At 37.2% G+C, this 21,134-nt stretch overlaps 1 protein-coding gene across 3 annotated transcripts; it reads left to right on the top strand.

The window, feature by feature from the left end:
• The first annotated feature begins 1,198 nt into the window (after window positions 1-1,198).
• Window positions 1,199-18,836, top strand: LOC109038140 (uncharacterized). Of its 3 annotated transcripts, XM_072302420.1 has the most exons (11): window positions 1,199-1,400; window positions 3,803-3,942; window positions 5,578-5,706; window positions 6,065-6,244; window positions 8,416-8,591; window positions 10,802-10,956; window positions 12,815-12,910; window positions 13,739-13,940; window positions 14,920-15,073; window positions 16,283-16,469; window positions 17,651-18,836. In XM_072302420.1, the coding sequence occupies exons 7-10, from the start codon at window positions 12,886-12,888 to the stop codon at window positions 16,394-16,396; spliced, it is 495 nt and encodes a 164-aa protein (XP_072158521.1). In that variant the 5' UTR covers window positions 1,199-1,400; window positions 3,803-3,942; window positions 5,578-5,706; window positions 6,065-6,244; window positions 8,416-8,591; window positions 10,802-10,956; window positions 12,815-12,885; the 3' UTR covers window positions 16,397-16,469; window positions 17,651-18,836. The 3 variants fall into 3 exon arrangements, with proteins under 3 accessions (XP_072158521.1, XP_072158522.1, XP_072158523.1); XM_072302421.1 differs by lacking the exons at window positions 1,199-1,400; window positions 3,803-3,942; window positions 5,578-5,706; ... (1 more) ...; window positions 8,416-8,591; window positions 10,802-10,956 and adding an exon at window positions 10,983-12,133; XM_072302422.1 differs by lacking the exons at window positions 1,199-1,400; window positions 3,803-3,942; window positions 5,578-5,706; ... (2 more) ...; window positions 10,802-10,956; window positions 12,815-12,910 and adding an exon at window positions 10,986-12,133.
• The last annotated feature ends 2,298 nt before the right edge of the window (window positions 18,837-21,134 follow it).

Genomic DNA, 21,134 nt, shown 5'->3' with positions numbered 1-21,134 from the left:
ACATCTCTCTGCGTTTAAAACATAGCAATCGCAATCGCGACGGGAAGAGGGAACAGGACAGCGCATCGGAGGCAAAAGCAGCGAAGCGCTCGGACTCGGAACGTACCGCTCTCCCCGCCCGCCTGATTCCGCCGTCGCGCCGCGCCGAGCTGGCGCCGAGCAGTCCAGCAACCGATTCTCCAGAGCATGAGTTGGCCCGTGCCGTGTTTATTGATAGAGCATGAGTTGGCCCGTGCCGTGTTTAGGCCGCGCAGCGCGCTGCGCCGCGCCACCTCCGTCCGCTCTGCCACTTTCCTACTTTTGTGGCTGCTGTATACGTATTTCTGTCTCTCTCTTTCTGTTCTTAATGCAATTTACCTACCAATACATTAGATCAATAATATTTGCTAAAATTTAAAACATGTAATAGGTGTAATTTTCCTCTCTTCTTCTGAAATATTTGGGCAAGCAGTGCTTGCCTTGCTTATCCGGACCACACGCCACCCCGGGGCGGGGGGGGGGGGGGTGTTGGTCCATCCCCCCCCTTAATGTGTCATCATAGTTTGTCTTGTGTCATCATATATGTTAGCATATGTTTGGTCATAAATTCATTTTTCGATCAAAATACCATTAGTTTGCGAAGTTTCAACACGAAATGTCTACTAGGACGAGTACAATCTACGGGTGAGTACCTTTTCTATTTACCGCCGAGATCATGTATTTGTGTCAACAAATCAACAAAAGTAAGGTCAAAAATGAAATCTCCGATCAAAAGTCCTACAGATGCGGAGTTTCAACACGGAATGCCCACAAGAACGAGTAAAATTTATCTTTGAGTAACTTATACATTTTTATGTTTCTCCGGAAAGTTTGAAAGAACGCGTAAAAATTGAAAAAAGTCAAAATAACTCAGGGATACCTTGGTTTAGCACGAAATCCCCAGAAACGAGTGAAATAGCCGCAACGCAACAAGTTAGTATAATGGCGATGAGAGGGCCAGGCATTCGAGCCGGTGCGTCGCAATGCAAAACTGAGTCAGTCAGTGCCGAGGCGGTTTTTTGGACAACTCTCGTGATTGATGGAGTATCGCTATGTCCCCGTTAGAAGCTATGGTAAAGAATCAATTGTGCGATATTCGAATAATCGTATTCGAGACGAGTATTTCGATATTAGATTTGTCCACCTGTTTGAAGAATGCAATATGGCGGCCCGGAATCACGAATTCACGACCGGTCCCCAGATCGTTCAATTAATTTTAATTTATTGAATCATTAGCCGTTAAAACTGTCATCTTATCTGCTCATTTAGAAGTATTTCATCAATTCGAGACGAAGCTTTAACCCCAGGGCCAACGAGAATCAAGAAGAAGCAATGGAAAGTGCGGAGCAGGAGGAACCGAAGTTCAGAGTGGATCTTTACAGGTACAAGTCGTTTTTCTTGTATGTATTCCTTTCAATCGCCTCATACGGCCTCATACGGCCGTTATTATGAGTCCTATGACATTTTCCTCTAAGACTGAAAGTTTAAAAGTAAAATGAGGAGAAAGGTCGCTGATCACAAGAATTTTTGCCTGCGTCCTTTTTAAAACCCTTATTTTTGGTCACGAATATTATTTTTTCGAAAATTTTGTGTAATGAACCGATAGGAAATTTTACGGCCGTTATTATGAGTCCTATAACATTTTCCTCTAAAACTGAAAGTTTAAAAGTAAAATGAGGAGAAAGGTCGCTGATCATAAGAATTTTTGCCTGCGCCCTTTTTAAAACCCTTATTTTTGGTCACGAAAATTATTTTTTCGAAAATTTTGTGTAATGAACCGATAGGAAATCTTACGGTTGTTATTTCGGGTCCTATGACATTTTCCTCTAAGATTGAAAGTTTTAAAGTAAAATGAGGAGAAAGGTCGCTGATCGTAAGAATTCTAGCCGCGGCCTTTCTCCTCCGTGAGCCGGTGCGAGAAGAACGGAATCTGTGGTTGAGGCGGATTTCTTGCCAAACTTCATGAACGATCGACTATAGCTGTGTCCCCGTTAGAAGCTATGGTAAAGAATCGATAGTGCGATAATCGAACAATCGCATTCGATACGATATTCGATATTACATTCGTCCACCTGTTTGAAGAATGCAACATGGCGGCCCGGCCATGCATTTTCCTACTCTATCACGAATTCACGACCGGTCCCCAGATCGCGCGTTCAATTAATTTTAATTTATCGAATTATTTGCCGTTAAAACTGTCATCTTCTCTACTCATTTAGAAGTTCCTATTTCATCAATTCGAGACGAAGCTTTAACCCCAGGGCCAACGAGAATCAAGAAGAAGCCATGGGAAGTGCGGAGGAACCGAAATTCAGAGTGGATCTTTACAGGTACGAGTCGTTTTTCTTGTATGTATTCCTTTCCATCGCCTCTCCCATTTCCCGAAAATTAGTGTAATGAAACGATAGGAAATTGTACGGCCGTTACTATGGGTCCTATGATATTATCCTCTATGGCGTTATTTCCGTAACCCTATCCTCTAAGATCATAGGCGGTTCTAGACCTTCATTCTTGGGGGTGCCCAGACGTGGAAATGTCGGAAAGGGGAGGCCTAAGTTTCGGCCCTCAAGTTTCATCCCTTCCCTACCCTCCTTTCTCTTTTTCTCTCCTTCCTCTCCACTTAAATACCTGTAAATAAAATTTAGAAAATTTTTAGCAAAACTTTCCATCAAAATTACAATCTTACCATAAAAAAACAGTGGAATCTTTGTAAAACACGGCTATCAATTTTAATTCTGTTTAAAACATTTTCAATTAATTGCTGGGATTTTTTCTCAGTGTGAGCGAATACAGAATCTTTAAAAGCAGTAATTTCACGGTTCCGATAACCGTACTTAATTTTTGCTTGGGGGTGCCTGGCACCCACTGGCACCCCCGTAGAGCCGCCTATGTCTAAGATTGAAAGTTTAAAAGTAAACTGAGGAGAGAGGTCGCTGATCATAACATTTTTTGCCTGCGCCCTTTTTAAAACCCTTATTTTCGGTCTCGAATATTATTTTTTCGAAAATTTTGTGTAATGAACCGATAGGAAATTTTACGGTCGTTATTTCGGGTCCTATGACATTTTCTTTTCAGATTGAAAGTTTAAAAGTAAAATGAGGAGAAAGGTCGCTGATCATATGAATTTTTGCCTGCGCCCTTTTTAAAACCCTTATTTTTGGTCACGAACATTATTTTTTCGAAAATTTTGTGTAATGAACCGATAGGAAATTTTAAGGCCGTTATCATGGGTCCAGTGACATTTTCCTCTAAGATTGAAAGTTTAAAAGTAAAATGAGGAGGAAGGGTGCTGATCATAAGAATTTTTGCCTGCGCCCTTTTTAAAACCCTTATTTTTGGTCACGAAAATTATTATTTCGAAAATTTTGTGTAATGAACCGAAAGGAAATTTTACGGTCGTTATTTCGGGTCCTATGACATTTTCCTCTAAGATTGAAAGTTTAAAAGTAAAATGAGGAGAAAGGTCGCTGATCGTAAGAATTCTAGCCGCGGCCTCTCTCCTCCGTGAGCCGGTGCGAGAAAAACCGAGTCCAGTGGATGAGGTGGATTTCTTGACAAACTTCGTGAACGATCGACTATAGCTGTGTCCTCTTAAGAAGCTATGGTAAAGAATCGATAGTGCGATAATCGAACAATCGCATTCGATACGATATTCGATATTCGTCCAGCTGTTTGAAATTCAACATGGCGGCCATGCATGCATTCTCCCGCTCAAACACAGCTGATGCCGGTGCCCCAATTCCGCTTCGCTCAATTATTAGTTTTAATTTTTTTTTATTACCAGCCGTTAAAACTGTCATCTTCTCTGCTCATTTAGAAGTAATTCATCACTTCGAGACGAAGATTTAACCACAGGGCCAACGAAAATCAAGAAGAAGCCATGGGAAGTGTGGAGAAACCGATGTTCCGAGTGGATCCTTACAGGTATGAGTGTATGAGTCGTTTTTCTGGTGTTGCTTTCAATCGCCCCTCTTTCAACTAAATCGAGGAAGCTTACACTACTGATTCCTAAATGATAACGTAGTGATGTTCCCATAACTTACGATGTTACAACAGAATTGTCATCAGACTCCCGTGACGGAACATATCTTTTTGTCTGTTGCTGGACTTAGTCTTGGAGACTCCACTATGGACCCTTGTACATATCTCTTTATCTCCTCTTAGCTCATCTAGTCAATCAATGAATGCAGACCGGTTCTTGAAACTCTGTTGGCATGCTAGGACAAGATAAGGAATGTGTGAGCTTTGCGCTTGGAAGACCTTGATCCCCTTGGCCTGGGCATGCTGACAAGAGTTCCAACGACCGATTCCTGTGTGAGACTGAAGCTAACTTTAAAGAAGGAACTTCTGAGCACAGCGAAGAGTGTTTTACAGGTTTTTTTTCCCAATCCCCTGCAAATAGCAAGAACTGTGAATTCTGTTTCTACTCCTAATGATCATCCTAGTTCAGACTCCATTGCCAGGTATTTCCCGCCTGAATTTCCTCTTCAAGAATTGTAACTTCCTCATTCCCCGTATGTCCTGTAACTCTTTCCTTCTTTCACTTTCATGTCGTTTAATCTCTAAAGGAAAGAGTTAGTTTGACTGCATGCAGTCATGCTATGATAAAGAGGCCAATTTCATCATTTTGAAAGCTCACCTAGACAATCTCTTCCCTGCGAATCGATAGCTTAGCCTTTGTTTCCCATGATCATTTTTCTTCCTTTATTCAATGGGCCAGTTGCGCTGTTAACAGAATCATGTTTTGATGCGTGGTTCTAGTAGATCAGCATTAAGTAAACAGATCTGTCCCAACAGCAACTCTTCTAGGTACCTTGAATATTAACCGAGATATCTCGCCTTGACAAACTTGACTTATGGCGTCATCCACTGTGGAAGTGCATAATATGATATGTCCTACCATGGTGGATGACTTTATAAGTCGAGTTTTTAAAGGCGAGATACCTCGGTTAATATTCAACATAGAAATTTGCTGTTTGACCAGATCTTATACTTTTTAGTTGATCTGCAAGAATAAAGTATCGTTACACGATTCTGAGACCAGAAAGGCTGCCCCATTCTTCCACTCCTATGTTCTATGTTATATTTCCATTGTTTCAACCCTAAATTTTTCACAATTACCTGTTTACTCTGCTCTCAAGAGGTGTCGTCAGCTAAGTTGGCACTTGTTTACATTCCACTTGCAAGCAATAGATGATATTAGTAGTGAAGTCATCATAGGGATTCTCCATTGTATCGAATTGGATCCATACAATAACATTGGCAATAACAATAACAACCTCTTTCAATGCTACTTATGCGAATAAATCGATATGTATAACGCTTTTTTGTGACGTGTCACTAATAGCGTCTATTGAGATGCATTTGTGCAACAGCTATAGGGGATTGACGGCAGCCTGATCGTGAGCTTAGTCAATCCTTGATTTCTGTTGGACTACTACATTGTAGTTGCTTGCGAATGTTATGTATTCAAGTGTCAACTTAGCTGACGATACCTCTACCTCAAGTTAGCAGTATTACTTCTGATAGTTTTACACAAGTTTGTCCTTTCTCTTGAAGGCATAAAGTTATTTGACCAATTTTATCTACTCTCCACCGTCAACCTTCTCTGGTATTGACTCTTGCAACACTCAAGAATATTTATTTTCGGTTCACAGTGTACTCTCCGTTTTTAATTGATCAGAATGGGTATGTAGAGACCTTAAATTAATTCAAAAAGAACTAAAGCATTTTGCCATATTCTTTGTATCTTTGTAAACTTTATTTGAGAGGAGTTAAACTCCTGTCTGAGGTAGCAACTTCAGCAGTAATCTTACTGTATCACTCTCCGCACTGTACGACCGGTTAAATGATGTGCCATAGACTGTTTACTCAAGTAAAAGTAGTCAGCAAAAAATCGATTAGTCTCTTAGTGAGTGGTATTATTTTCGGAAGGTTGCCTTTGCAACAAATTAAAAACCTGCTCATCATATTGCAGGTACATGAAAAAAAGAAGCCCGAAGAATTTTGTCGCCCTCTTCCTTATGTAGATTTCTCCTTTTTACAGATTTAAAAACATATCAAAATGGCGCCAGAGCCACTGGATATCTTTGAGCATGAGTTGCTCTTCAAAGCAACGGATATCTCTGAGCATGAGTTGCTCTTCAAAGCAACGGATATCTCTGAGCATGAGCTGCTCTTCAAAGCAACCAATTTATCCAAACTGGCCTTCATAGATTTGTCCTAGGTATGAGTTATAAATATTTTTCATCATGTAAAATCATTTTGTTAATCCATGAGAACTGGAATAATTTTTTAGGTAAAACAGCTCATATTTTTTCTGTTCTCTTTTTCTTATATTTTAGTTCAAAACCTGTCAAAGATCTCTCCTAAAATGTTGCAGGCTCAAGAAATTAATTTCAAATTCAGAGTATTGCATTTTAAATTGACAAGTTCTTTTGAACAACCACTTACAGCTTAAACACAGCTTACAGCTTGTAATAATGACTAGGATTATGCATAGTGATGCACATAATGCATTGTGCATGCGCATGCGTGATGCATAGTGGTGCACATAAAGGGAAGATGTCCCCTAACTTTTTAGTCCATCGTTTTTTTACCAACATTCTGTAATCTACTTAGTAAAACTTTGATATGAGAACATTGTGTTTTTATGGACAAAGAATTCAGTTAAAAGTGTGAACTAAGTTATGTTGAAGCTGTACACCAAAGTGAGAAATCATGTATCTCCATCGCAGTGTTTCAAAATTTCTGCTCCTATTTTTTTTTTTTTTTTTTTTTTTCTCCCCTTTTTTTGAAGCAGAGCAAGCCAACTAACTTTATGGCTCTTATCTATATAAAAGAATAGAAGCCAAAAAAAAAAACTCAAAAAAAAAAAAAAAAAAAAAAAAAAAACTTTATGACTTATGACTTTATGAAACTTGCGTAGAGTATTCTGCTAATGGAGATGTTGCATGTGTGAGGGATTTGCGATTAGGGGATATCCCACCCTACCCTAAGAGTCCACGTCTACATAAAAAAAAAAACTCTCCATGCAAAGTTAGGGAGCAAATACATTAGCAGGGTTGCCGTGTTTTCAGTTTTGGAGTCCCTCTGGGAGTCCCCAAATAAAGTGGCAACCCTGCTAATGTATTTGCTCCCCATCTTTGCATGGAGAGTTTGTTTTGATGTAGAGGTGGACTCTCAGGGTAGGGTGGGATATCCCCTCCATTTTGGCCTCACTTTGAGAGCTTTTTTTTGAGCTTGGGAGATGATTTCAGAGAAAACCAGTGGCACCATCGTCTTTCTTGTGAACTTTTACACAAGAATCAATGGTCAAATCGCAAATCCCTCACACTTGCAACATCTCCATTGTAAGAGTGAAGAAAAGTTAAGGAAACTTTCCAGTAGTTATGATGAGGAATTTTCGGAAGAAAACACATACTATGTCAGGAAGTCTGCAAAGTGCAAACAGAGATACCTGGTTTTGCTCTTAGGTCATTGCCATAGTTCTTATACAACAACTTTTCACCACCTTATTCCAACATATGAATTACATTTCATCATCAAAAGATGTTAAAAAGCTAAAATAAAAATATTCACCCTGATTTTCAAGATTAAATTTTCCATTTGACTGATACATTTTTCAAAAAAAAAAAAAAAAAAAAAAAAATCAAACCGCGTGAAAGAATGCTCTTCAAAGGAATATTGGGATTTAATTTAAAATGAAGGAAATAATTTCAAAACTAATTTTGCACCAGGAGAAATCATAATCATATCTTTGTCAGTCCAACAACCATTCGCACTATTCAAATTTAAACTGGAGGTTGATACCTAAGTTCTGAATGATAAGATTTACATTCTTCTAATGCATTGTTGTCAAACTTTATGCCCATTATCCAAAGGAGGTTGAAAAAAAGTGCCCAGCTTTCATTCATGCAGAACTGATGTATGTTTTATGCTCCAGATCTTTGCTTTAAGATGTTTGCCAAACTGAAGCAGAGAAATTTTTCAAGGTATTAAGTTAAAGTTTGGTGTCAGATTTCAGGAAAAAGCCTTCATGGTGACTTATTTTTTCTGGAACTCACCATCTCTTGAATTCGCAACCTGGCTGCACAATTATTAATGTTAATTTTTGAAGACACCTCAGAAGAGTGGTCCACATGGTCTTTCTACCACATGGTTCCATAAGAAAGTGGTTGGTGTGTTGGTGACTGAATATTTAAATTTATTGCAGTCTTCGACAATTTGATAAAAAAAAGCTTTACAGAATAAGAGAAAAGCTTATCAAGGCACTTAGGAGGTGCACCTTAAAAGCCTGCAAGAGAAGCAAAATATTATAGTATTTAGGTATGACAAAGCTGAGAAAAAATTATATATACTTACTTATTTCACTTACCTGTCAAATACATTTTTCAGTACCTGGAGGCATACATGAGGAATATTAGGAACCTCTACAATAACTTCTCAGCAGTATAAGAAATGAATTTTGCTGAAGCTGCGATGGCGATTCAGAATTCACTGATTATCTTTGCCAAGAATGTCGACTCAATTTGGGCAAGAACTAGGAGCATACGGCTTTCTGCTAACATAAAGTAAGTGATCAAAGTATTTTCTCAGGGGCTTTACTCCTTCAATAGGCGCTAGATGAAGATTCTCCATGTACATCCCACAAACCAAGTTAGGAAAAACATATTGGCAAAACATGGCAGTCTGAGGCGCTTTAAGGCTCTCTCTCATGTAAGTATAGATGTGTCCGCCATCTGTCATGAATATGATGCAACTGTAGTTCATATCTATACCAACAGACAGTATATAAAGCCATATATGCATAGATAGCAGATGTCAAGTTTTTAAGCTTTTAAGTTTTGAGAAAATGACGCTTAAAGTTTTCAAAGCTGTGCACATTTGCGTCTGTACAGCAAAGAGGGTTTCGTCAAGGAAATCATTTTAAACAAAAGAGCAATTCTTTTTCTAAAAAATGAGCTCTAGGAATTTTTTAAAGCAAATTCAATGGAAGGGCTTGGGAGACAAGGAGGATGAGTGCAGCTTTTGAAAAATTTTAGATATTAATGATTTAAACTAAAACTAGTCCCAGAATATATTCTGTGAAAAAGCCACCACCAAAATCCAATTTTTAACCATCAAAAACTGAGTTTGTAATTTTTCTCCGCAACAAGGCTCCATCCTACTTTAAACTTTTCAAAACCTACCCTTGAAATAGCAAAAACTGCTCTTAGCCCACTTGTCATCCAAAGCCCTCAATTGAGATGCAGTGATTTTAAAAAACGACCACTTCTCCTGTTCTTACGTAAAACTATTTTTAAGACATATAATTAACTACTTATCTAATGTAAAAAAGGAAAGTGCTTTAAATGAATCAATGTATGATAACTGTTGAGTTTTTTAATGATTTTTCTAAGGAACTAAGTGTTTGCTAACTTTCAAATTGGAACCAAGAGTCAAATTATATTATTGATCTTCTAAAGTAGGGAAAATATTGGAGAGGATGCCATCCTACAGATACCCATATGCAACAGTCTTATTTATGTTTATTACTAGGTACTTTAATGTGCTTATTTACACTATCTTCAAGGAGATCAATGAGCTTGGTTAAGATGAACAGCGAATTCTAACGTCCGCTTTTTTTAAGGTATAACATGGTTTCTTATTCATATCTTAATAGATAATTATGCAAGAAGTCTGAAACTTGGCACCAACTCTTGAGGGTTCATGGATTCCATTAAATTGTTCCATTAAAGAGAGAGGGCAATGCACAAACAGGTGGATAGGTTGACGCAATGGTTCTATCGAAAGGGTTAAATTAAAAACTCTGTTTTCTCTGAGAATTTAGTTAATTCCAAGTCATTTTTTGATACATTTGTCGAGGATACTTGGTAACCTCATATTTATTCTTTTCAGCCGGAAAAAAAATAACAATGATGAAGACAATGAGGATTGTGATGTTGGAACTGGCGAAGAAGGTGCTAAGCAAAAAGAAAAAGCTAAGAAGAAGAAAAAGGGAACATTTAATGTTGAAGAATTTCAACTCCTTCCTTTTCTCAATACTGGTGAGAGTGAGATTGTAGGACATGTAATCCTTTAACCAAAATTTGGAAATACTTCTTGAAACTCCCATGACTTAAGATCTCTAACAAAGAAAATTTCAAGGTGTATCACAAATTCTAGCCTCTGTCTTCAGGGTTACATAAAGTAAGGGTGCCAAAAATACCTTATCTGCGAATCGCAACAAACAAGGCAAATCTTGGGTTGAAGGGCAACTTGCGGGAGTGATGACCCCTATTTTTCTCTCTTTTTAGCCCTTGCTTAGTTTTCGAAAGTCTAGAAAACCTGGAAAGTCAGAGAATATACAGTCATCCAGGAAAGTCAGGAATTTAGGGAACTCCTGGAAAGTATCGGAATATTGCGAATAGCGCATCTGCTTAGCAACTTCAGCTAGTGCCGCTCAAGAGAGTGGGAACAATTTTGTAGTGTCCTTTCCTGTCAATTAACTGATCGAATTCTCTATCATTCCATCAGTCAAACTGTCTATTCATTGACCCGTTAGATTAACCAGTCAAATTGTTTGTTGAGCAACCAATCAAATTCTCCGTCAATCAATAAGTTGGATCATCTGTTTCATTGACTAAAAGTCTCTCCATTGACTAGGCAAATCATTTGTCTATGGACCATTCAACTCCTCTTTTGATCAATCTGTTGAATCTTCTTTCGATCGATAAGTCAAATTTTCTATCAATGGAACTTCCGATCCTAATCAATTTGCTTTGTTTTTTTTATTTTTCAGGTAAAAATATTGATATGAAACTTGACAAGAAAGAGGATAAACTAGCAAAGCAATCAGATAAAGTTCCCACCTCCTTGCGAACCAAAAGTGGTTAATAAATCGAGAGATATTTTCACACCTGAAGGAGAAGCAGTCTGGAAAATGGATGAATTCAGGTAGAGACTATTTGTTTTTCCTCCAATACTAACTTGTATTATTAATAGTAAATGTGTCTTCTATTTCAGAGCAGCCACGGTTGGTAAAAATATCAGGAAAAATTACGAAAATCGGTCATGAATCAGATAAGTTCGAGTGTGTCAAGCATTCTTCAACTATTTGCAGTTTAGCACATGGAAAAGTGAATCATTTTATTCAGTTTATTACATACAGTTGGTTTTTATAATTAGACAATTATCGATTCATTCAGGTAAAAAATCAGGAAAATCCAGAATGTAATTTTAGCAGATACATTGTTTTTCGAAATGTTTTAAAGTCTCACAAAACGTTGATCTTCTGATAAATCCGCAGGAAATTGTCAAACTTCATCTAACTACTTCTTTCATTACACATTTTTTTAACAAATCGCCAGGGTTTTCGGCGTTCTAGAAAACCTGAAAAGTCTAGGACTTCGGCAAGTAGCGCATCAGCTCAGCAACTGCAGCCGGTATTAGTTTTAGAGAGCAGGGACAACTTTCAAGTGCCTTCTCTATAATTTAAATCTAAGTGGAAATTTCACTCAAAATTTAACAGCAGGCAGCGTAATTCAAAGGAAAAAAATCTAAGAGGTAGTTTTGTCCAAAGATCAGGGAAAAGCAGGGAATCACAAAATTCTGGAGTCAGGAAAAACCCGAAAAAGTCAGGCAAATGAAGCAGTTATAAGATCCCGTTCCACAAAATCATTGAGCCTCGATTTTTAATCTACAATTTTGTGAGAGTTTATTGATGTTTTTATTGACACCTAAACTATGTTTACAAATCTCCTTCTCTTCTCCAGCTCGTTTTATACTTTTATTTATTTATTTTTTCTAAAAAGTAATTTTCCCTGAGTATTCTGTTCATTAAAAAACTTTGGTGATTTTAAAGAAAATCACAGTCATAAGTTTTCATCTTTCAGTTCAGATTTTTCCAAATATTGTCTCAATTTATCGTTTAAGTCAGACACATTAAAATTACCCTAAGCAATCCGTAATTGTTTGACCTTAGGGTCCATTACCTAGTTCATTTTATTATACTCCACCTCTTTTTTCCCCACATTATTTTGGCCCATTACGAGAAGCGGTTACCTCTAAGAAGATTATGAACCTGAAGATTGGTGTGTGTTACCTGAAAGAATCATCGAACAAAGTTTTACAGGTACAAAACACATTTGTATCCCTTGAACAGTCAAATCAACCATTATAAAAACAATCTACGTATCTCCTCTTTCTTAAAAACTGTTCCACGCACATATTTTAATGTCAAACCTTGAAATCATCAACTCTTTGGAATTTAACCTTAGTTGAGAAGCAGATAAATAAATGAAAATGAGTAAATTCTTTTTGAGTTGTAAAGAAATGTTTAGGTTAAAGAGTCAAGTTGTTTTTTATACAGCTGATTTTACTGTGTAATTTTGATCTTGAACTATTGGCTTGAAATAAAAAATTTTACGGTAGATGTTCAATCATTGAAGATGAGTGATTTGCCTCTCATTTAGTTTTCTGCGGAATTAAACGCGGTGCATTTTACTTTGTCCGAAAATGATTGTGTCAAAGTTTGGAGTTTGGCTGCAATCATGTCCGTCTACAGTAGCGCGCTATCATGTAAAGTTCATTTTTGCAACTGCTGAACTCACAAGATTTCTCAAAAAAAAAAAAAAAAAAAAAAAAAATGTTGTATGATACATTGAACACAAGTATAAAGAATGCATTGAATGCCTCCACAAATAATGTTCAGTACTATGCAGTTTTTTTAAAGCATTTTTTCTGCATTTTCACTCTGTTATCTATATTAATAAAAGCGCCACTCCACTGACTGATATCTGTATCGTTTGATCAGGATGTTCCCATTTTTGGCATGAGGGCTCCTTGGGGGTTGGTGAAACGAGATAAGCGGCATTTTCCCTAGTGATGCATTCCACCCCAAGTTACACAGGTACGTAAAAGTATTGTAAAGAGGTTAGTTCGGGGAGGATCTTCGACCTATGGATCTTCGGCTCATCAATTTTCGATCCATTGATTTGTGATCTATCAATCTTCGACTTATCGATTTTCGAATAATCGACCTATCGATCTTCGACATATTGATTTTTGATCTCTTCAACTCATCGATCTGCTATCCATATTAATAAAAGTGCCACTCCACTCACTGATCTCCGGATCGTTTGATCGAGATGTTCCCATTTTTGGCATGAGAAATCCTTGGGGGTTGGTGACGTGAAATAAGCGGTATTTTCCCCAGTTACGCAGTTACCCCCTGTGTTACACAGGTACGTCAAAGGATCGTACAAGGTTGTATAAAACGTTGTGCTTATTCATTACCCGGAATAAAAGGGAAGATCCATCATCCCTCATCTCTTTGTTTATCCATCATCAATATATCGTTTGATACAAAGCTGACCAAATATACCAATCTGATAAAAATTCTCGTCTTAATTTAATTATAAGTTATCCTGATTTTGGAAAAAACATCAGTGAAGGTTGCCAATTCTTTTCTACTGTGAACGGTAGAAATAATCTGACAAAAATTGATTCATAATTTTTCATCACCTAAGCACTAGATGATTTGGTTATTGAGATTAAAAAGAAAATTAAATGGTATGTTGATCTATTTTTTTCCTGAAAAATCTATGTTGTAATGTAAATTTCTCCTCTGTAAATCCCCAGCGTATTTCCAGATTCGACTCTCTAGGTTGTATCCCTTTCCATGTCCTCACAATGTCAATAAAAATAAATTGAGGTAATTTTTTAACGACTTTTTCAGAGGCTGCCAGGCATCCTGTTAATGAGGAAATTTTCAATAATGACATGGATCACTTGATGATGAACGGACACAATCCTCTGTCCCCGCCTCCTCCAAGACCACCACCAACCCCTCCGCTTATGGACCTCCCCATGAACGATTCGCCTGAAAGTTTGAAAGATACTCAAAAAGAAACTGAGGAAGAACATGAGTGTCGGCAGAAGTAAGTGAAAAGCGCTGTATGAACTTTCAGGCATTGGCAAACTTCCTTTGATAAAACATGAATTTGATTGGAGAAGCTGTATTTATTTTTCTTCCAATTTTTCGGATTATTATGTTCGCAAGTAAATCCAAAATATATGAAACACCAAGGAAAAATATTTCTACCTAAATAATGTTTTTATCGGAGGAAATTTGACAGCATTTGAATGTTCTTATGGCGATTTTCCATAGCACATCATAAGAAAATAAAATGGTTTGACTTTGATGCAAGAGACTGAGGAAGAATATTTTTGAAAAGTCAGGTATATTTTGTCTAAAATTTGAGGATTTTTGATGGCGAACCAGCTTTTTATTGTATTTATTTTGCTTTATTTTCCTCTGTTCAATTTTTTTTATTTATTGTTTTTATTAATACCTAATGAAGCTTTTCTTCTTCCTTTTGATTTTTGTAATTTTCTTTATAAAAACTTTGTATAATATGCATGGTTTTCTTGATGAGATCAAGCATTTCTTGAAAATGATGATCAAAACACCTGGCTGTATCATAAGCGTAAAAACCTTATTTTTATCTTACAGTGCTGAGTTTGTTTCAAAGGATAATTTCTTTCCAAAAGTTAGCAAGACTTGTAATGATAAATATTTTTTTCAGTAATGGATAAATCTTTCACTCGCTGATTTTACTGTAGACTTTTTTCCTTTTGAAAAACTACAGCCATTTTAGGCTTGTACCCATTGTCAGGTTTTTAAACAAAAGATGAAAATAAAACGTAATCTCGAATTATTTTCATTTTTTGTTTTATAACATGACAATGTGCCCAAGTTCAAAATGGCTGCAGTCATTTTCAAGGAAAAAATTCTTCAGTAAAATCAGAAAGAATTTACCAATTTCTAAATCAACAGTGCTGATAATTTTAAACAAAACTTGATTAACTTTTCCTCAAATTATGATTTAACGAGTTCTTCATTGAATTGCTTCTCAGAATTCAAAAAAATCCAGAGCGAGAAAACATTGTGTCTCTAGGAAAAGTTATAGCAAAAGCGTGGGAACCCATCCCTTTGGACAATTGCAATCCGAATCAGACTTTGGTAAAACGAAGAGTATACAAGTTGGATGCAAGTGATTTGTCCAGTCCGGTTAGTACTACTTTTCTGAATTACTTTTCCATTTTCTTCTCTCCGATTTGTTCTGCGTTAATTGTAATACCTTTAGGACTGTGATGCACATGACTTGGGTGCCTTTTTCATAGCTTCTAAAGCAGTGGCGTGTTGTGCTTTGCAATGCATCGATTGATCTGCCATTTGAACTAATGGAAAAGAATCGATAAACAGGGTGTTCGTAAGGAACACCTTAATCGATTCTTTACTATAGCTTCAAATGGGGAAATATTGTTAATTGATTGTTCACGCCTTGCCGCTGTTCTAAAGGCCATTTTCTAGGAGCAAAGAATAACTTGAAAAATTGGGTTTGGTTCATCTGTGAATTGACTGATATAATTTGACGCAGGACCACAAGTTTTCATAATTGTATATTTGTTTTTTAATACCCTCCAAAACACTTGCAGTATTCGATAAATGAATAAAATTTCACAAATATTGATCGATCAAATAATCATGAGGTGGCAGATCTGATGATTTATGAAACTCCACCAAATTAACAAATGCGCAATTTCTTGAACATTCAAGCAACGAAATTGGCTGAAGTAAACTTCTAAACAAAATTTATCAGCGTTTTTATTTAGCAGTGGTCGCAAACAACTTCCTATTCATATGATAAACAAGAGTCTTCTTGAATCAAATTGGGCTTTGTATACAAGTTTTTGTAGGCTTCTTAAGTAACTAAGCAGTTTTCCTTCTTCACCCTGCGTTGTTCCAAGTGTAAATAATGTCCAACAGCTAAGCCTAAGCTCTGAGACTGAGGTTCGTGTATGTTCATACCTCTGAGACCGCGAGAGTAATGTTTATTAGTGTGCAATTTATCTCAAATAGATCATGGTTTCCCTATCAGTGAGAAGTTTGAATGCACATATTGAAAAACGTCAACGTCTTGATGAGGAGTTACTTTTAATAATTGTTCTACATTAAATTTTGATGAGAAAACGAGTGTTACAACGTGCAAATTCGCACTTTGTCTCTTTAGTGGTCCATTAAATAAAATATTACTCAGTGTAATAAGTATTTTCCTCAATGATTTCCAGCATAACAAAAAAGTGACAAGGAAACTTCCATGCAATGATGAACCTGAATTTTACGGTGTATTGTTTTGAACGTTATCTAAACCAGCGAAAAATTTTCTCATTCATCTTTGTCATTTGTCATAAGTTGATTTCATTCTGTGTTCTGCAGAGGAAAAAGAAGAATAGAGGAAAGACTGATACAGAGTCAGAAACGTTTATTGTGTCAGAAATGTTCACAAAGGGTAAATACTATCTTAACAAAGGCCATGGGTTCGATCCATGAGTTCTAGCGGAATTCCACGCGGTACAGATGAAAAGACTGAAAGACGCTCCCAACAGGAAGAGAAAAATATTAGGTAAGTGAAACCATCTCTGAAAATAAGAGTTTTAATTATCTGCAGGAAAAGCAAAAGTGACATTTGTCCACAAGAATTCAAAATTAAGGAGCTGTTTATGAAAAGGGTCTTTGGTGCCTAGGACCCCTTATGTGGAAAACAGAGCAACTGATTCTCATAATTGATTGTTAAAAATTTAAAAACTAATAATCCTTAAAAACAGAAACAAAAAAGAAAACATGCTCAGACCGAAAATCTTGGTTGGATCTCATTTGAATAGTGGAATCCAAAACATTCCCCTAAGGTAATTCTACTCAATTTTTACTCATGCTCCGATCCTTATTTGTTAGAAGTTACAGTAGTCTTTCTTTTCTTTCTGATAGATTTAAAAAAATCACCTTAATTTGTTTGTCAGGAGTGTCTGCAAAAATTGATCGAATATGATTCGGAAGTTAGGCGGGTAGCGAGTTCGTGAAAAGTCATTGAAAATCTGAAAAAGTCAGGGAATTTTTCTGCGGACTCTTGATTTCTTTCTTTCAATCGCAACATTTAATTATTCTCTATCACCACCACAAGCTCCATTGTGGAAATTAGAACTTTGGCCTTTAAGTTCTTGAATTTTGGATTTTTTCAATTTTCGAAAACTTAGCGAGAGAAACCTTTTGTTGAAAGCATTTTTATAAGAAATTTCAGAAATAAAAACATTGAAAATGCATGAAAAAGTCTGGGAATGTAATACTCATGTAATTGAAGAGCTTGTGCATTTTTCTACCTTTTTATAAATTAATTTAACTATTTTGTTTTTGCATCTGTTCTAGAAATGTTAGATGATAAAATAGGGATTAAAAAATGTTAGATGCTGCTTCAGAGTAAGAAGGAGGTGAGTTTTTTCTTTTGTTGACCATTTTTCTAAACACAGATCAAGTTTGAAAGATGATTCGTCTTTTCCCGGACACAAGAACGTAACTTTATTCCAAGGTGGCAAAATTGGCATTGGTTTGCCAAGGCATTGGTTCATTTCCTTTTAAAGAAAGAAAATAGGGGCAGAGATTTTGAAACATTGCTAACAAGATATGCATTTTTGCAGTTTCACTGTTGATACGTACTGAAAATACTGCGGCTAGTAACATGCTAACAACTACTTCTACTGTTTTACTGGACATATTTATCAAGTTTGAAATTTATATTTTTTTAATTTTCAGTATTGTCACAAAAGGTTTGCTCTATCACTCCAAGTAGAACACAAGCAGTTTTCGATCAAGGTGTTAATCCCTCTGCATGTATTCTACCTGTGTCTGCAGTTGTACCATGTCTAAGTTTTTTCCTATGTCGTCCACTTTTTGGAGGAGCCTCCAAGCTCAATTTAGTTTGTCATCAGAGGACTCTTGAAATGCTGCTCCAAAACGTCGAGTTGTAAAGAGGTGAGTTATTGAACTTGTACATGTTTCTTTGAACTATTATAACAGGATTTCCGGTGGTCTGTGGAACCTGGAAAGTCAGAGACTTTATGGAGAGCCTGGACAGTCAAGGAACTAAAAATTGTGAAAGAGGCTGTCCCATTTTCCATAGGAAATGGCTGCAAGAGCTTTTACATCCATACTTTCAGGAATCATAACGGATCATCGGAGAGGCCTAAATCCGGTGACATTTCTCATCCAGCCCTCCAAGGGGGAGGGGGTCAAAGTTCAAACGCATCGACCACCATAAATTTTGAACGAAGCAACGGATCAACTTGATCTTGGGCTCAAATGAAAGCTCTTGACAAGACCTTTCATTTTAGGTATGGTATAGTTTGTTTTTGGTAATTTTTCAATGTGGAAAAATCATTGTTTGATTTTCAAGCCCGAAAAATTCGGTTTTTCGGGTTTTTCTATTAAGAGGAACGCATGAATCATTATAAAAACCAATTTTAATGAATTTCAAACGAGCTATTGTTGAACTTGGAGAAACAAATGGTTCAAAAGTCATGACCGTTCAAAGTTGGCTTGGCGCGCTGTTTTCGAAGTGCGCGGAGTGTATACTCGCGTGCCACCCCTCTCTACCTTTTCCCCTGGTGTCCGCTTCAGCTGATGATGGATACAGAAAGGTCCAAAGCTCCTTTCACCTAAAGAATGACCAATCATTAGTGCAATAACACTTTTATTTCTAACGAAAAAAAGGAAATACAAATAAATTAAATGCTAATAAACGATAAGACGCTGGCATACATTATTTTTTCGCCCCCTCCCCCTTCACGATTTTATATTTAATAGCCAAATCAAGCCTTTCATCATTGCGGTATCTGATTATTCCTGTGCAGATAAATCTTGATAAGATGGGAATAGATCAGAGAAAAGTATGCGAGTTTCAAATGCTGGTCCGCTAGTTGCGTACAAGAGCCCATGAATATTATCTGCAGCTTTTGAGTGTATTTTGGGATAAAAGAGGCTTGATTTGGCTATTAAATGTAAAATCATGAAAGGGGGGGGGCGAAAAAATAATGTATGCCAGTGTCTTATCATTTATTAGCATTTAATTTATTTTTATTTCCCTTTTTTAGTTAGAAATAAAAGTAATTTTGCACTAATGACTGGTCATTCTTTAGGTGGAAGGAGCTTTGGACCTTTCTGTATCCGTTATCAGCTGAAGTGGACACCAGGGAAAAAGGTAGAGAGGGATGGCACGCGCGCTTCAAAAATAGCGCGCCAAGCCAGCTTTGAATGGTCATAACTTTTGAATCATTTGTTCCCCCAAGTTCAAAGATAGCTCGTTTGAAAGCTTGAATCAAGGACTTTCATTAAAATTGGTTTTTTGTAATGAGGGTCATTTCATATAGAACCTACCAGCCATGCAACCGCCCGACTCGGATTTTGATGATAAATTTTTTTCTTGATCAGACCACCAAATAATGAACTTCTGCAAAATATTAGGTCTCAAATCGAAAAACTCACTGAGATATGAATTTTTGAAGTTTTAAGAATTTTCAAGAAAGTGACGTTTCGAACTTCCGAGAAAGAGAGGGTCATTTTTCCCAATAAAATTCACACCGGGCCCATTTTTCGTCGGATTGAAGTGAAAATTTGACACAATGTCAATGAAAGTATGTAGATTTGAGAAAAAAATGCATGAAATGTTCGACTTCACTCATTGATGTGCTGCGGTTGATTGTTCGTTGTGATTTTGTCTGATTTTGGCGACGAAACCTTCCCCTCTTCAAATGCCTATAACTTTTGAGCTGTAGGTTATTTTTTGCTCCAATTTTTTTTAAAATGCTCCTAAGAGCATTAGAAAGACGCCTGAAGAACAATTCTGATGGTGTTTTGGGCTTTAGTATCTTTTTTTTTCACTTTTGTCCAAAAAAGGCGTAAAAAACTGAAAATAACACCAAAATGATTCCGATAATCGACCATTACCCTGAAAAGTCAACTCAAAAATCGCTCATTTTTTGCTTGAATGGTCCTTACTGTGTGTACAATATGTTTGAAAATTACAATCAATGGTATTTTGGGTTTAAATATCTTTTACTTCGAGTTTTTGCCCAAAAAAGGCCCACAAAACTGAAAAACACTGAAATTACGTTAATTGTCAGCCCTAACTTTGGAGTAGCAACTCATAAATCGCTCAGATTTTGCCTGAATGGTCCTTAATGTGTGTACAATATGTTTGAAAAATAAAATCAATGGTATTTTGGGTTTAAATATCTTTTACTTCGAGTTTTTGCCCAAAAAAAACGCGCAAAACTGAAAAACACTGAAATTACGCCAATTATTGGCCCCAACTTTGGAGTAGCAACTCAAAGATTGCTCACATTTTTACTGAATGGTTCTAACTGCATGTGAAATGCATCTGGGGAATTAAAGTGATGGTATGTTCGGTTTCCACAACCCTCCTCCCAACAATTTTACTCAAGACAGGCTCGCTTAACTGAAAAAAGCGCTAGGAAAATCTCATTAACCGGCCATTGCATTAAAAAAGCAATTGAATGGGGGCCCAGGTTTTCAACAAAAGACTCTTATTGTATGGGAAGCATCCTAACATGAGAAGTGAATATAGTGTATTCTTGGTTGTAGTAGTTTTTTCCTTCACTCCTATCTTTAAGATCGGTATTTAAAGTGAGGAAATAAAACTGCAGGTATCCCTTAACTGGTGGGCATCCCTATTCACATTTAAATGCGATTTACTGACTCTTGGATGTGTGTTCGCCTGGCTGTTATGTGTCTCTTTCGCACTTGCAAGCGTCCCGCCAGGCGATTTTCTTTCTCTCTCGCACACTAAAGAGTCCTGCCAAGGGCAACCGCTCTTAGAGGGTCGCGGGGGAACGCGATGCGGCTTTGCCGTAAAAACAACGCAAGTCCAACCGTGCGACTTTCTTTCTCTCTCGCACTTATGCGCGAGCCGCCTGGTTTTTTTCTGTCTCTCTCGCACACAATCGCGTCATGCAAGGCGATTTTCTATCTCTCTCGCAATTATACGCTTGCTACCTGGGCGATTTTCTAGCCCTCTCGCACACTTGAGCGAGGCGCCAAGGGCAACCGAGGGCGCAACCTCTCTCAGAGGTTCGCGGGAGAACGCAATGCGACTATGCCGTAAAAACAACGGAAGTCCAACCGTGCGATTTCCTATCTCACTCGCACACTTGAGCGAGCCGCCGGGCTGTTATGTCTCTCTCGCACACATTAGCCTCCCGCCAGGCTATTTTCTATCTCT

This window comes from Bemisia tabaci, chromosome 7 (genome assembly GCF_918797505.1).
Source record: "Bemisia tabaci chromosome 7, PGI_BMITA_v3".
Classification (NCBI taxonomy): domain Eukaryota; kingdom Metazoa; phylum Arthropoda; class Insecta; order Hemiptera; family Aleyrodidae; genus Bemisia; species Bemisia tabaci.
The sequence above is the reverse complement of the archived record's forward strand: the minus strand, read 5'-3'. Positions and strand labels throughout refer to the sequence as shown.

Coding starts and splice junctions, on each gene's coding strand:
- LOC109038140 (XM_072302420.1), top strand. CDS start 12,886: ATGCATTCCACCCCAAGTTACACAG. Junction 12,911..13,738: donor TTCCACCCCAAGTTACACAG/GTACGTAAAAGT, acceptor CGACTTTTTCAG/AGGCTGCCAGGCATCCTGTT. Junction 15,074..16,282: donor CAAGTGATTTGTCCAGTCCG/GTTAGTACTACT, acceptor TGTGTTCTGCAG/AGGAAAAAGAAGAATAGAGG.